This window comes from Pristiophorus japonicus, chromosome 10, assembly GCF_044704955.1.
Source record: "Pristiophorus japonicus isolate sPriJap1 chromosome 10, sPriJap1.hap1, whole genome shotgun sequence".
Taxonomy (NCBI): Eukaryota; Metazoa; Chordata; class Chondrichthyes; family Pristiophoridae; genus Pristiophorus; species Pristiophorus japonicus.
The window spans coordinates 115,818,521-115,835,973 of NC_091986.1; the positions used below are offsets into that span (position 1 = coordinate 115,818,521).

Consider the following 17,453-nt stretch of genomic DNA (forward strand, 5'->3'; position numbering starts at 1 on the left):
CGTTGGTCAGGATCACAGCTTGCATGTCATCGTGGAGCAGGCGGAGGATGGTGACAAACTTTTGGGGCCAGCCAAAATGGAGGAGGGCGTTCCATAGTCCGTCACGGTTGACAGTGTCAAAGGCCTTTGTGAGGTCAAGGAAGGCCATGTACAAGGGTTGATGCTGTTCCCTGCATTTCTCTTGCATTTCAAGGGCAGACATTGATGACGAGGTCCAACACCACCTCCAGTGTGCCAACGCAACCTTCGATCGCCTGAGGAAGAGAATGTTTGAAGACCAGGACCTCAAATCTGGCACCAAGCTTATGGTCGACACGGCAGTCATGATACCCGCCCTCCTAAATGGCTCAGAGAGGTGGACCACATACAGCAGACATCTCAACGCGCTGGAGAAGTACCACCAACGCTGCCTCGGCAAGATTCTGCAAATCCATTGGGAAGATAGACGCACAAACGTCAGTGTGCTCACTCAGGCCAACATCCCCAGCATTGAAGCACTGACCATGCTTGACCAGCTCCATTGGGCAGGCCACATCGTCCACATGCCCGACACGTGACTCCCTAAGCGAGCACTCTACTTGGAACTCCTACACGGCAAGCGAGCCCCAGGTGGGCAGAGGAAACATTTCAAGGACACTCTCAAAGCCTCCTTGATAAAGTGCAACATCCCCACTGGCACCTGGGAATCACTTGCCCGAGACCGCCCAAAATGGAGGAAGAACATTCATCTGGGAGGGCGCTGAGCACCTCGTGTCTCGTCGCCGAGAGCATGCAGAAATCAAGCGCAAACAGCAGATGCAGTGTGCAGCAAACCAGACTCCCCACCCACCCTTTCCTTCAACCACTGTCTGCCCCACCTGTTACAGAGACTGTAATTCCAGTATTGGACTGTACAGCCACCTGAGAACTCACTTTTCGGGACTGCCTATGATGATAAGGCTAAGGTTTCAGATGGTGGGATGTGCATTTGAAGATGAATTCACTGACCTTGACCACTCATGTGAGGTCTTTAAACTTTTTCCTGCACTGAGTCCAGGTCCTCGGGGCTATATTGCTTGTATTTACCACATTGGCTATCTGCTCCCACTGCAGTGTTGTCTGTTGCCTGAAGAGCCTTTTGGTTCCTTGTAGAAATACCACTTTCCTGGAGTTAACCTTGTGCACCAAGGCCTCCAGTAATGCATCCAAGCACCTTGGAGTCCTTTAGCTGGCCTATTGCGTCATTATGCAGTCTACTTCTTTATAACACTTGCGTCCACAACCAGTTCCTGCACCTGTTGCAGGCAGAATTTAAGAAGTGAAGACTGTCTTTAAGAAGTGGAGGCTAGCTTTAATTGGAGTTAGCCTCACACGAACTTGAGCCCCCTGCTGAGCGTTCAGCCACTCAGCAGTGCGTTCAGCGCTTGGCTGAATACAATCATGTAAATAAGAAGGCAGCACGAATTTTACTAGCTGTCTGAAGTCCTCCGAACGGGCGCGAGTTATTATCGCATTGTGAACCCTGTGGCCGTTTTCAGGGGATACCGAATTTCTAGACCTAAAGGTCCTGCATATAGCACGCGCTGTCATACAATTCCTATAACTGGTGGTGCCGACCTGCGGGAGACCATCAGTGGCAGGTCGGGGCCATAGAAGGAGCGCCGTGCGATGACCCTGGAGCATACCACTACAAGATACAGCGCGAGCCGGTCCGGGAGGTTGACGGCTGAGAAGAGGGTGATTGGATTGGACATCACCATAACCCAGGTCAGTGATTGGAGCGTGGGCAGGTACAGCAAGAGCAGCGAGGTCAGGGCAAAGGAGTGGCGAGAGATTGCAGAGCGATGTGATCAGGGCCCAGGAGAGGGGCGAGTTCAGAGCCCAGAAGAGGCGTGGGTGAGCTCACACTGTGATATGTGTGTGCACTAGGTCCATGCAGCAGAGCTGGTCCCCAGTCGTCTTGGTTAATCCTTGCCACTGGACCAAGACCTAGCTCTGTCAAGGCCGTGTGGTGGCTGGTATGCAACGGCCACCACACGTTAAAAAAAATCCATGCACAGGCATCCTCCACCCTTCAATATGCAGTTTGTGACCTGGAATATTAGGTCCTTCATCGAAACATCTGTGAACTCATCCCTTTTGGCGTGGAAGCAAGTCATCCTCAATACAAGGGTCCGCCTAAGAAGAAGAACTCTTCTGTATAACATTTTCTGTAACATTTCTTAGCCACACTGAAACATTGAATTTATTCTAACCTAGGCAAATTTATTCTACAGAACCTGATTTGGCCATTCTTCTCAGTTTTGACACTGCTGGTCCTCATTACCACTTTCTCAACAGCTGCAGTATCTCCTCCACTTGCAAGATGAATGTGCAGAAGGTACTTTGGGCTGGATTCTCAGGTTTGGTGATTTCGGGGCGTTAATCACGGCGGGGCGGTCCTGATAGCGCCCGGAAAAAGATTGTGCCTCCATCCCTAAAATTCGGCCGAAACTGAGGTTCAATGATTGGGGGGCCTAAATCAGGCATTACACACCTGTGCTTGGCCTTCCCAGCCAAAAACTACGGCACAAAAAATGCTCCACACTTTGCGCATGCGCAGATGCATTCAAAGCTTCCCGGGCCGAGGCGGAAGTTTAGGGTCCGATTGTTTTGCGCATGTGCCAATTCACTGGCACACTTTGCACAGAGTGGGAGGCATGGCGCAGCAGGAGGGATGCCAGTCAGCACACCACTTCTCTATAATGGAGACTGAGGCCCTAGTTTATCCATTGAGAGGAGGTGGCCTGCATTGCATTTCATGGGAGGAAGGAGGCCTGTGGATTTGGAGGGAGATAGCCCTGGAGGTGTCAGCCGTTCCCATGGTGGCCGAAACAATCGTGAGACAATGCTGTCACGCAGGATTAAAGCATCATGGGCACTTCCTGGATAGTGGCCATTCACTGCAAGGTTGCTCTGTGTGTGCTCGCACACCAGCTGCATGTTTAGGGAGTGGTGTCCCTTTCAGTTTCTAAATACCTCTGCTTTGTGTAGTGGTGCTCGCAAAGCCACGTGTGTGCAGTCAATGGCTCCTTGAACCCTCGGGAAGCCTGTAATTCTGCCAAAGCCATATGCTCGTTCATTCTGGCTCTCATTGGGAATGTTATGAACTCCATTCTGTGGGCATAGAGAGCCTTTCTGATATGGCGAATGCAGTGATGTGCAGTGTATTGAGAGATGCTGCATATGTCCCATGTTGCAGCCTGAAAGGAGCTGAGGCATAAAAGGCCAGCGCCAGTCACCTTCATTGCAATGGGCAGCGCAGTCCTGTTGCCGTGGTAAGGCTGCAGGTCTGCCTGTATGAGATGGCATATCTGTCAGCATTTCCTTTCAGAAGTGCAGCTGTCATATCTTCGGAGAGCACATAACCTGTAAGATGGCTGCAGGTTCCGGAATCTTCTGACCTGCTGGTCAGGTGACCTGCTCTTTATTAAACAATACTAGCTGCAGTAACACAGGCATCCACAATGTGGAGCTACAGATATTACATCTCCCTCCTTAATGAAGAAGTTATTTTGACAAACAATCATCACACATAACTTGCATGGTTATACATAACAAAGGATACGGACTTATTTTGCAATATTTACAAATCAAGCTTAACCACTTGTTTTCTGTTTCGAAGAGGATACCTTCGCTCTCAAACAGAACCTTCCAAACATGGTGTTGAATTTAAACTCATTCGAGGCTGATCCTGAGGGAAATTTTCCTCCAAGGAATGCCCTTGATTTCCATTTGAACTCTATCTAACTTCAGTCTGTTTCTTTTCCTTACTCGGACTCAGACTTAAATTCTGACTTTCTCTTAGATTTGTTTTCAGTACATTGGATGTAGGATATGCTACTGGTGTATCAAAACTACCTGATGAGTCAGAAATAATTGAATCACTCCCACTTTCAACTACTTCCATATCTGTGGGTAAAATATAAGCAATGTGAACCATCCTAACCTGTGTATTATCAAACATCTTGATTAAATATGTGCGAGGACTACATATCTTCACCACTCTTCCTGGTAACCACTTTACCCATTTATGGTGATGATTCTTCACTTATCTTCTGATTTAATTTCACACTTCTCTCTTTTACTCTACCTCTATCATGATTCTCTTTCTGTCTTAATTGTGTCTCTTCTACAGACTGTGCCAAGTTTGGTTTTAACAACAAGAATCTGGTTTGTGGCTGTCGTTTGAGAAGCAACTCTGCTGGTGTTCTACCAGTAGTTGTGCGAGGAGTATTACGATATGTTAATAGAAAATTAGCCAATTTGTGGTCCCTTGGATTTGGATCCAACATTTGTTTGATGAGGGCACATTTTATAATTTATACAGTCCGCTCTGCTGCACCATTTGGCTGGTACGGTGGAACCTTGATATGTTACACACCATTTTTGCTCGTGAATTGTGCAAATTTTTCTGAACGAAATTGTGGTCCATTATCTGAAACAATTTCTTCTGGGAGGCCAAATGAAGAAAATAATCTTAGCAAAATGTCTAATGTTTTACTGGTTGTTATTTTCCACATTGGAAACACTTCGATCCACTTCGAATGGCTATCAATCACAATGTTGTCCTTCTAGCTCAGCAAAATCAATATGTAGCCTTTGCCACACCCTGGGAGGCCATTTCCATGGCTGTAATGGTACTGATAGTGGTTGCTTGCTTACCGATTGACATGTCGTACACTGATTTACGATGTACTCTATATCTTTATCAAGACCTGGCCACCATAAGTAACTGCGTGCAAAACTCTTGGTCAAGCACATTCCCAGGTGCTGGTCATGGAGGTCTCCTAATAATTTGGACCTGAATTTATTTGGTATAACCACTCTTGCACCCCACATGATACAAGCTTTATCGACTGATAATTCATTCCAACGAATGAAGAATGGATGAATATCTTTGTCTGTTACCTGGTTTGGCCATCCATTTGCAATATAATCATACACCTTTGACATCACTGGGTCCCGTTTGGTTGCTCTACCAATCTCTTCAGCTGTGACTGGCAGTTCATCAATGTATGAAAAATAGATCACCTCTTCCCTATCAGGTGTAACTTGTGATGGGGAAGGCAATCTAGACAAAGCATCAGCATTACTCTGATAAACTGATCGTCTGTATTCAATATCATATGTATATGCTGACAAAATCAAAGCCCATCTCTGCATTCGGGCTGCAGCTAATGTTGGAATTGGGGACTTTGGATGGACGATTGCTATCAGGGGTGTATAGTCCGTAACGAGAGTAAACTTACGACCATACAAGTATTTGTGGAACTTCTTGATCAAAAAAATTAATGCTAAAGCTTCCCTTTCGATTTGCACATAATTACGCTCACTGGCACCGAGAGTGCGTGAAGCAAAAACAATTGGTCTCTCCTCCCCACCAGATATAAAAGAGAGATTATTGCCCCAACTCCATATGGAGAGGCATCACAAGCTAGCTTGATCTCCTGAGATACGTCACAGTGAACTAACATGGTGCTCTCTACCAAGTTGCTTTTACACTCCTTGAATGCTGTATCGCATTCTTTTGACCACTTCCAATGGACCTGTTTTTTCAATAGTTCATTCAGTGGATGTAATACTGTAGCCAAATTTGGTAGGAACTTCCCATAATAATTCAAAAGACCCAAAAATGATCGAAGTTCAGTGACATTCTTGGGAGTGGGTGCATTTCTGATTGCATCCAGTTTTTTCTTGGTTGGATGTAAACCATCTTTGTCTACGCTATACCCGAAGTACTTCACTGAGTTTTGAAATAACTCACACTTGCAAGCAGACACTCGTACTCTGTGCTTCTCTAGCCGCTTGAGGACTTCATTCAATATGTTATTATGAATTTGCCTATTTGGCGTTGAAATTAGTATGTCATCTAAATAACATACTATCCCTTCAATATCTTGCAAAATCTGGTTCATTACTCCTTGGAATATGGCAGGGGCGGAAGACACTCCAAATGGTAGCCTATTAAATTGATATAGGCCTAGATGGGTATTCATAGTCAAGCATGACTTGGACTCCTCATCTAATGCAAGCTGTAAGTAGGCATTTGTAAGATCCAACTTTGAGAAAATCTGACCCCTTGTCAGTGTTGTGAACAAATCTTCCATATTTGGCAATGTATTGGGGACATTACCCTCTAGAACCTGGTTTACGGTTACTTTATAATCACTACACAATTTTACCTTACCATCGGACTTAGGTACAACAACAATGGGTGTAGCCCAATTACATCGATCTATCTTAGAAATAATGTTCTCAGTCTCTAGTCTTTTGAGTTCTTGATCAACTTTCTCCTTGAGTGCATATGGTACAGAACGTGGCTTGCAGCAAACCGATCTAGCGTCCTTCTGTATCCTTTCACTTACCTTGAAGCCTTGGATCGGACTGCCTGTTTCGCAGAATACCTTCGGATAATTCCTGATGACATCATCCTTTGACCCAAATCTCGTTTCAACACGAAAAATCTCACTCCAATCCAGTTTCAATGATCCCAACCAATTTCTTCCTTGTAATGCAGGCTTGTCTCCTGCCACTACTATTAGAGGCAAGCTCTGAACTTGATCCTTGTATTTCATCGGTACGGTGATACGACCTACCACCGGAATGTTCTCTCCCGAGTAGCCTCGCAGCTCTATCTTGGCTTTCTCCAATGGGAAGTCCCACAATTTGTCGAGGTATAGCGACTCCGGTACTACACTCACGGGTGCACCAGTGTCGATTTCCATGGGGATCTTGAATCCTGCAACATCTATGTGGATTATGATACTTGTCAAATCGCCGTCCATTAAACTCGTGCTCCTGATGACGTTTAACTCTAACATCTCCTCGTCCTGTTGTTGTTCTTCCATGCTATGTAGTCTCTGGAGATTTCTACTCATAGCTTTGAAAGCTGGTTTACCCTTCAGTCGGCATGCCTTCGCAAGATGCCCAGTTTTCGTGCAGATGAAACACTCTGCCTTCACATATGGACAACTTTGAGCAATATGTTGTCCCAGGCACCAATAACAGGACGTCAATGCTCTGTTCCCATTTCCAGTTTCTTTGGGGCCCCACCGCCTTTTACTTTGAACCTGCAGGCGATTCACTTCGGTTGTCTGATGACGGAAATTAGTATGAAATTCTTGGGAATATTGGTTGGCTATGCTCATCGACCTAGCTGTCTGACATAGAAACATAGAACATAGAAAATAGGTGCAGGAGTAGGCCATTCGGCCCTTCGAGCCTGCACCACCACGCGATAAGATCATGGCTGATCATTCCCTCAGTACCCCTTTTCTGCTTTCTCCCCATACACCTTGATCCCCTTAGCCGTAAGGGCCATATCTAACTCCCTCTTGAATATATCCAATGAACTGGCATCAACAACTCTCTGTGGCAGGGAATTCCACAGGTTAACAACTCTCTGAGTGAAGAGGTTTCTCCCCATCTCAATCCTAAATGGCCTACCCCTTATCCTAAGACTGTGTCCCCTGGTTCTGGACTTCCCCAACATCGGGAACAACCTACCTGCATCTAACCTGTCCCGTCCCGTCAGAATCTTGTATGTTTCTATGAGATCCCCTCTTATCTTTCTAAACTCCACTGTATAAAGGCCCAGTTGATCCAGTCTCTCCTCATATGTCAGTCCAGCCATCCCAGGAATCAGTCTGGTGAACCTTCGCTGCACTCCCACAATAGCAAGAACATCCTTCCTCAGATTAGGAGACCAAAATTAAACACAATATTCCAGGTGAGGCCTTACCAAGGCTCTGTACAACTGCAGTAAGACCTCCCTGCTCCTATACTCAAATCCCCTAGCTATGAAGGCCAACATACCATTTGCCTTCGTCACCGCCTGCTGTACCTGCATGCCAACTTTCAATGACTGATGAACCATGACACCCAGGTCTCATTGCAACTCCCCTTTTCCTAATCTGCCACCATTCAGATAATATTCTGTCTTTGCGTTTTTGCCTCCAAAGTGGATAACCTCACATGTATCCACATTATACTGCATCTGCCATGCATTTCCCCACTCACCTAACCTGTCTAACTCACCCTGCAGCCGCTTAGCGTCCTCCTCACAGCTCACACCGCCACCCAGTTTAGTGTCATCTGCAAACTTGGAGATATTACACTCAATTCCTTCATCCAAATCATTGATGTATATTGTAAAGAGCTGGGATCCGAGCACTGAGCCCTGCGGCACTCCACTAGTCACTTCCTGCCATTCTGAAAAGGACCCGTTTATCCCGACTCACTGCTTCCTGTCTGCCAACCTGTTCTCTATCCATGTCAGTATATTACCCCCAATACCATGTGCTTTGATTTTGCACACCAATCTCTGAGGCAACATACCATCCTGGAGTCTCAGTTGCAGCTGAAGAAACATCTATCTATTCCCCTTACAATTGAATCCCCTATCACTATAGCTCTCCCACTCTTTTTCCTGCCCTCCTGTGCAGCAATGCCACCCACAGTGCCATGAACTTGGCTGCTGCTGTCATCTCCCTCAACAGTACCCAAAGCAGTGTATCTGTTTTGCAGGGGGATGACCGCAGGGGACCCTGCACTACCTTCCTTGCACTGCTCTTCCCGTTGGTCATCCATTCCCTATCTGGCTGTGTACCCTTTTCCTGCGGTAAGACCAACTCACTAAACGTGCTATTCACGTCATTCTCAGCATCGTACATGCTCCAGAGTGAATCCGCCCGCAGCTCCAGTGCCGCAATGTGGTCCGTCAGGAACTGCAGGTGGATGCACTTCCCGCACACATAGTCGTCAGGGACACTGGAAGCATCCCTGACTTCCCACATAGTACAGGAGGAGCATAACACGTGTCTGAGAAGCTAAATCAAATGTCAAGTTAGGCGTCATCAATAACTTTCTTCTGATTTTTCATCCCCAAACAAAGTGGTCTCGCAATGCTTGGTTCTGAAAGTCTCCGAAATTACAGTGAATAGCTTTTTAATGCTACAACGTATTCACTGATATTTTCTTCAGCCTTCTGATTTCGTATTCTGAAACGATAACTTTCAGCAATTTCTAACAGAACGGGGCTGTAATGTTGTTCTAACTAAGTTAGAATCTGCGTGAGTGTTGTATTCTTTGGTTTGTCAGGCACAAGCAAATTTATCAGTGTTTCATACAACTCGGGCCCGGCCTCAGTTAAGAACACCGCCCGGTTATTGTCTTCATTACCGGGGGTTTCGATGATATTATTTGCAGTGAAAAACATTTCTAGCCAATCCACATACGCTCTGAAACTTTCAGCTCACGTTGAAATGCCTCCAAATGCCCTATAATTCCCATAGGGGTATTCATTTTGACTCTGGCAATTTAACCAAATGTGCTCGTAATTTACCTCGGATTTGTAGCTGTTTCCAAAAACAGAGAAGCTCTCAAAGTCTCTCTGTCAGCTGGCTGAATCCTTCACCAACAAAAATTTCTGCTTTATATTATTTGATTACATCCTATTCTCATCGCCAAATGTCATATCTTCGGAGAGCACACAACACACAGCCTGTAAGATGGTTGCAGGTTCCGGAATCTTCTGACCTACTGGTCAGGTGATCTGTTCTTTATTAAACAGCACTAGCTGCAGTAACACATGTGTCCACAGTGTGGAGCTATAGACATTACAGCAGCCTTCTCACACACTGCTCCTCAGAGAGCTGGAGGCATGAGCGTTGCTGCCTGTAATTCCATGGGGTATAAGCCCTCATTCCCCAACGTCTTCGGTCTCTCCTCATCCATGGGCCAACATGGCCAAGACCCCTTCTATCTCGATGCTGCCTAGCAATAACATGGAGCAGGATTCGTTGGCGATCTAGTAATTCCCCCCTGTAATGGCAGATAAATCTACCACTTTAAAGTCTGAGCTACATGCAGCGTGCTGTGCGCAAACGTTGCAGTCAATGTGACCTCCTATTTAGGATCTTTCTCCCTCAATTTAAACATGCAGCAAATAACGCCTACTCGACCATGGGATCACCTGGTTTTTCAGGCATCACTTGGGGCAGATGTTAAATGCGACGTTAGCACCTTATTTTGCAACCGGGGTGCTGATTGACATCATGATCTGAATGAAAATACAGGGTGGGGCAATAGGTTTTTGCGCCGCCAGAAACCATGAACCGAATTTTCCGGCCGGGAGGTAAAAGCTGGGCAACCAGCGGTAAGCATTTAGACACCCTTTACTGCCCCTCTGGGGTGCTAACAGAGCACAAGCCAGCCGAAAATCCAGCCCCACAGACTTAAAACAATCTTATAATACTATGGAGATGAAAATCTGCATTTATATCAGAACAGGAGTTGTGCCTGCATGACCCCACGGAGCTCTCAGGGTCAGGGAATTTGCGTAATGCTGGGGGAAGGGAAAATGGCACTGAATATATGGTTGCCCGCAAAAGCCAGCAGTTCCTGTTAAAATACGTTTTTTTGTTACTAGGCCCTCTTTTGAAAGGCCGCTGCTTGTCCTCTTCCAAATGTTTCAGACCATAAATTTGATCTGGATAACTTTAATGGGCTCCGTTTCCTCCATTCTAATGTGCTGTATATTGCCAGCATGCAAAACGTTGGAGGCACAAGAGGCGGGACCAGTGGGAATTTTGGCACATGATGCCACTGCATAGTTCTGCCTCCTTTTTGTACATCAAGCTGCAAGGAACAGATGCAACTACCATTCGCCTACATTCCTAGATGAAATCCCAGTAGAGGTTTCTTCAGGCAGAGACTGGGATCATTGGATCCTACCTATTTTCCACTCCCATCGGTCCTCACCAGCCCCTCTTACATGGGTGGTCCACCCCAGGCCCCAAGGAAATTTGTAGCCCATGAAATTTAGAACTCTCTCTCCAAGAACATACCTGTTTCACAATTTCCCCAAATGTCTTAATTGACCCATCAATCAAACAAAATCAGGGTTCCATTCTGTAACCTGATCTGTAACTTACACCAGTGTTTATTTAAAGAATCTACAGAAATTTACATCTAGTCTTAAATTCTGTTTTACACAGTGTAATGTCTTGCCCTTATAAATCATCAAATCCTCTGTGCAGTATCATTGGAGAATCATTAGTAATAATATATTACAAGTACTGGACATGATGAGGAAGGCAAGTTATAGATTAGAGTTATCAGCAAAATTAAATTGTATTGTGCAGTACTGAGTAAGACAGAATATTTTGTCAATCATTTAGCAAGCTACATTGTAGAAACAGTTGGGTCAAATTACTTTTCTCATTTCTTACATCCTTAAGAAATAAAGACAAAAGCAGGACTGGAATGTAATGCTAAATCCAGGTACTGTGCAACATACCAAAATTGAAAGTTCCACCCAACTTGACCTTTTGCAACTTACATGCAAGATTCACAAACACAGACAGTTACTTGGAACAAATGACAGAGAATTAACTGGGTACATCCAGTCACATATTACCTTTCTGATAAATCTTTGGGTTCAGCAGCCTTTTGAAAATCCTCTGACAGACTTATAGCAGAGGTTTTAGCAGGAGTCAAAGGTTGTTTAACAAAGGGTTGCTTGACATGGGGCATTTCTGTTAAAACAAAAAGAGTGTTAGGGGTAGAAATTCGTCGCCGCCCGATTTCAGGCACAAAGGTAGTGATGCAGCTCCACTGTGCACCCAAACCAAGAGGCCAACCCAAAATTGGGTCGCGGGCCGCATTAACATTAATTGAGTGAGCTACCAGCACCTGTGGTGCTTGCACAGGCAGCTTGCACATTTGAACTAAGTTGATATTGGGTCGCTTGCCTCAGCGACAGTAATCTGCAGCTAAATCCCGTGATGGGGCGGGGTGGAGCGGCAATGGGGAAGGCCCAATCAGGATACTGTGGAGTTAAGGATGCTCTTTGCTGATAGCTAAAATTTATAGGAGTATATGTTTACTCCTTACATATAGGAGTAAACATTACTCAGCTGATGTATTATAACTACCATGAGCACTTCAAACAGTAAAAAGCCGGCTTCCCACTGGCAAAGAGCAGCCAACCAGCCCTGAATGGGCGGAAGAGAGAGGAAGGAGCAAGAGAAGATAAAAGGGTGAGAGAGGTGAGGGTCATTAGTGAAGGAGAAAAAGAGGGAAAGGCTGAGAAGCAAGGTTAAAGGGAAAAAGGCGGGGAAGGCAAGGAGGTAGAAGGGCACTGGATGAGAAGAGAGCCAGAAGTGAAATGGTGGAAAGAGTGCCAGAGGAGGGCATGGGCAGCACCAATGGTAAGACGCACATGAGGGAATGAACTGCATAAGTAACAAAAGTGACAGAAAGATGGAGCAGGATAATACATAACAATGATGATATGCTTGTGGACGGTGGAGACAGGAGCACTCAGGGTAAGGAAATAATGAGAAAAAGAGAGTTGACATCCAGCAACAAAAGTGGCTCAGACAGGTAAGAGAGTCAACTTAACTAGCAACTTATCATGATCAGCACGAGGAGAGAATCATAGAGGTAGATTTTCACTTTAAGCAGACTTTGGGCAGCTGTGCCATAATCCCGGCAATCTCTGAGTGCTGTTCAGCCACTTACAGGCAACTTGGGGGAATTCTTTTGGCTCTACCATAGAGTCAAGCCAGATATTTTCTCTTCGGGGAGGGACGTGTGGACAGGCCAGCATTGGGACGGATGATTTTTGTGGGGCCAGAAGAAACATCATGCTCCTCTAGGCCCCATAAAAAATCTCTAAACAACCAGAAACTTACCAGTTTTTAGAGGAGCCAGGAGCAGTCGCTTTAGGACTGCATGTTATACCGTTCAACACTAGGTACAATGGGCGTATTGTATGCAGTGCAAGCTCCACCCATTGATACCTCAAAATTGCATTAGGGTCCTGCAACAAATGTAGGACCCCGATTTGCATATTGAAAGTAGGCTCCTTCATGAAACGGGTGTTTCGGTCACCCTGCTGAAGGATGGAACGGGAACAGGGCATTAAGTGGTGTACTGCCATTTTGGACCCACTACTGTCCCATTCTCACTGGCAAAGGCAGTTATAATTGGCCCACAGTGTTTAAAAATATTAATCTAATTCATTTTTTGGTATATAAAGGGAGAGAGAGAGAGAGAGAGAGAGAGGTTCAGACTAGAAGGGGCAGAGAGAGAGAGAGGGAGATGACAAGTTCGGAGACAGGGATATAAAATGAGAGAGTCAAGTTCAGAAATAGGGATGAAGAGAAAATGCCAAGTTCAGACAGTGATTGAGAGAGAGAGAGAGTTCAGATATGTTGGAAGAGGACAGACAAGGTCAGAGGGAGAGAAGTTCAGCTACAACAATAACAACCTGCGAGGAAAACTTCTCGAAGTGCTTCAAAGATGTCTAATCAGGCAGAAATGGACACTAAGCCAAAGAAGGAGATATTAGAAGGGGTAACCAAAGCTTTTTCAAAGTTGTTGGCTTTAAGGAGGGGCTTAATGGAGGCTAGGGAATTGGCGAGGTGGAGGGGATTAGGGAGGGATTTCCAGAGCGTGATGCTTAGATGGATGAAGGCATGTCTACCAATGTTGGGGAAAAGGGAAGGCAGGATGCATAAGACAACAGAGCCAGAGGAATGGAAACTTCAGGGCAAGGGGATGGTTTGTAAGGCTGGATATCCATTTTGCTGGCAAAAACAGGCAAGCAGATTATTATCTGAAAGGTGACAGATGAGTAAAAGGGGAGATGCAACGAGACCTGGGTTCATGGTACATCAGTCATTGAAAGTAGGCATACAGTGACAGCAGGCAGTAAAAAAAGCAAATGGCATGTTGGTCTTCATAGCGAGAGGATTTGAGTATAGGAGCAGGGAGGTCTTGCTGCAGTTGTACAGGGCCTTGGTGAGACTACACCTTCAGCATTGTGTGCAGTTTTGGTCTCCTAATCTCAGGAAGGACATTCTTGTTATTGAGGGAGTGCAGCGCAGATTCACTAGACTGAGTCCCAGGATGGCAGGACTGACATATGAAGAAAGATTGGATCGACTAGGCTTATATTCACTGGAATTTAGAAGAATGAGAGGGGATCTCATAGAAGCATATAAAATTCTGACGGGATTGGACAGGGTAGATGCAGGAAGAATGTTCCCGATGTTGGGGAAGTCCAGAACCAGGGTTCACAGTCTAAGGATAAGGTGAAGGCATATAGGACCAAGATGAGGAGAAACTTTTTCACCCAGAGAATTGTGAACCTATGGAATTCTCTACCACAGAAAGTTGTTGAGTCCAGTTCGTTGGATATATTCAAAAGGGAATTAGATGTGGCCCTTACGACTAAAGGGATCAGGGGGTATGGAGAGAAGACAGGAGTGGGGTACTGAAGTTGCATGATCAGCCATGATCATATTGAATGTTGGTACAAGCTCGAAGGGCTGATTGGCCTTTTCCTGCACCTATTTTCTATGTTTCTATAAGTTTACAAAGATAGAGAGGAGCAAAGCCATGAAGGGATTTGAACACAATGATGAGAATTTTAAAATGAAGGTGTCATGTATGTACATTCTGTTTGTAACCACCAGATGTCGTCATTGTTGGAGGCCACTGAGCAGCACACACATGGTACTGTTCAGGTATAAAAGGCCAACCATTTTGAGAGTCAGGCACTTTGGGCCGTAATAAAGCAGAGCCAAGGGTATACCTTGTTCAGTTAAACAGTACTCAGTTTGTACCTTTATTGATACATAACATTTGCGATGAGAATACAAGAACCTTTGTTTGCAAAATGAGCACGATTGGATTTTTAGAGCGATTCATGGAGGGAGAAGATTGGGCAGACTTTGTGAGCTGTTTGAACCAGTACTTCATGGCCAACAAAATGAAGGGGGTCGACGATGCAGATCGGCGCCGGGCCGTGTTCCTCACTGTGTGCGGTTCAAAGATCCACGGTCTGATAAAGAATCTACTCATGCCTAGTGATCCAACAGTGAAAACGTACGAAGAGTTGTGTACATTGGTACGGGAGCACCTCAAGCCAGGCGACGGCATCATCATCTCGAGATACAAGTTTTATACAAACGTTCGATCGGAGGGCCAGAGCGCGGTGGACTTTGTTGCCGACCTGAGACGTCTAGCGGGACCATGCAAGTTCGGGACAGTGTTGGTAGACATGCTGCGGGACTTCTTTGTTATCGGTATCAACCACGAGGTGATCCTGCGCAAACTTCTGGCGGTGGAGGAGTTGAATTTAAAAAGGGCCATCCAGATCGCTCAATCATGTATGATGACGGACAGGAGTTTAAAGCAAATATCGGTGAAGAACCGAACCTCGGCAAGTACTGTAAATGTGGTTGATTCAACGTTCGGCAGAGCGGCACATGGCAGGGCCTATCCGGTTGCATTCGTGAAACATGTGGTTGCCCAAAGTCTGCCAGCGGAAATAGAAACAAAGAAACATAGAAATTAGGTGCAGGAGTAGGCCATTCAGCCCTTCGAGCCTGCACCACCATTCAATAAGATCATGGCTGATCATTCAACCTCAGTACCCCTTTCCTGCTTTCTCTCCATACCCCGAGATCCCTTTAGCCATAAGGGCCATATCTAACTCCCTTTTGAATATATCTAATGAGCTGGCCTCAACAACTTTCTGCAGCAGGGAATTCCACAAGTTAACTCTCTGAGTGAAGAAGTTTATTCTCATCTCAGTCCTAAATGGCTTACCCGTTATCCTTAGTCTGTGACCCCTGGTTCTGGACTTCCCCAACATCAAGTACATTCTTCCTGCATCTAATCTGTCCAATCCAGTCAGAATTTTAAATGTTTCTATGAGATCCCCTCTTATTCTTCTAAACTCCAGTGAATATAAGCCTAGTCGATCCAGTCTTTCTTCATATGTCAGTCCTGCCATTCCGGGAATCAGTCTGGTGAACCTTCGCTGCACTCCCGCAATAGCAAGAACATCCTTCCTCAGATTAGGAGACCAAAACTGAACACAATATTCCAGGTGTGGCCTCACCAAGACCCTGCACAACTGCAGTAAGACCTCCATGCTCCTATACTCAAATCCTCTAGCTATGAAGGCCAGCATGCCATTTGCCTTCTTCACTGCCTGCTGTACCTGCTTGCCAACTTTCAATGATTGATGTACCATGACACCTAGGTCTCGTGCACCTCCCATTTTCCTAATCTGTCACCAGTCAGATAATAGTCTGCCTTCCTGTTTTTGCCACCAAAGTGGATAACCTCACAATTATCCACATTATACTGCATCTGCCATGCATTTGCCCACTCACCTAACCTGTCCAAGTCACCCTGCAGCCTCTTAGCATCCTCCTCACAGCTCACACCACCACCCAGCTTAGTGTCATCTGCAAACTTGGAGATTTTACATTCAATTCCTTCATCTAAATCATTAATGTATATTGTAAATAGCTGGGGTCCCAGCACTGAACCCTACGGCACCCCACTAGTCACTGCCTGCCATTCTGAAAAGGAACCATTTATTCCGACTCTCTGCTTCCTATCTCTCAACCAATTCTCTATCCACGTCAATACATTACCCCAATACCATGTGCTTTAATTTTGCACACTAATCTCTTGTGTGGGACCTTGTCAAAAGCCTTTTGGAAGTCCAAATACACCACATCCACTGGTTCTCCCTTGTCCACTCTATTAGTTACATCCTCAAAAAATTCTAGAAGATTTGTCAAGCATGATTTCCCTTTCATAAATCCATGCTGACTTGGACCGATCCTGTCACTACTTTCCAAATTCTCTGCTATTTCATCTTTAATAATTGATTATAACATTTTCTCCATCACCGATGTCAGGCTAACCAGCCTATTTTCTCTCTCCCTCCTTTTTAAAAAAGTGGTGTTACATTAGCTACCCTCCAGTCCATAGGAACTGATCCAGAGGCAATAGAATGTTGGAAAATGATCACCAATGCATCCACTATTTCTAGGGCCACTTCCTTAAGTACACTGGGATGCACCCTATCAGGCCCTGAGGATTTATCGGCCTTCAATCCCATCAATTTATCTAACAAAATTTCCTGACTAATAAGGATTCCCTTCAATTCATCCTTCTCGCTCGACCCTCGGACCCCTAGTATTTCTGGAAAGTTATTTGTGTCTTCCTTAGTGAAGACAGAACCAAAGTATTTGTTTAATTGATCTGTCATTTCTTTCTTCCCCATTATAAATTCATCTGATTCTGACTGCAAGAGATCTACGTTTGTCTTCACTAACCTTTTTCTCTTCACATATCTGTAGAAGCTTTTGCAGTCAGTTTTTATGTTCCTTGCAAGCTTCCTCTTATGCCCCATTTTCCCCCTCCTAATTAATCCCTTTGTTCTCCTCTGCTGAATTCTAAATTTCTCCCAGTCCTCAGGTTTGCTGCTTTTTCTGGCCAATTTATATGCCTTTTCCTTGGATTTAACACATTCCATAATTTCCCTTGTTAGCCATGGTTGAGCCACCTTCCCTGTTTTATGTTTACGCCAGGCAGGGATGTACAATTGTTGAAGT

At 45.3% G+C, this 17,453-nt stretch overlaps 1 protein-coding gene across 1 annotated transcript in view; it reads right to left on the reverse strand.

Annotated features, from left to right (window-relative positions):
• Window positions 1–17,453, reverse strand: part of LOC139275067 (coiled-coil domain-containing protein 81-like) — a 214,617-nt gene that overhangs the window by 132,579 nt on the left and 64,585 nt on the right. Inside the window, exon 7 of the mRNA XM_070892012.1 lies at window positions 11,441–11,558. Coding sequence (XP_070748113.1) covers window positions 11,441–11,558 — 118 coding nt within the window. The remainder of the gene's footprint in view (window positions 1–11,440; window positions 11,559–17,453) is intronic.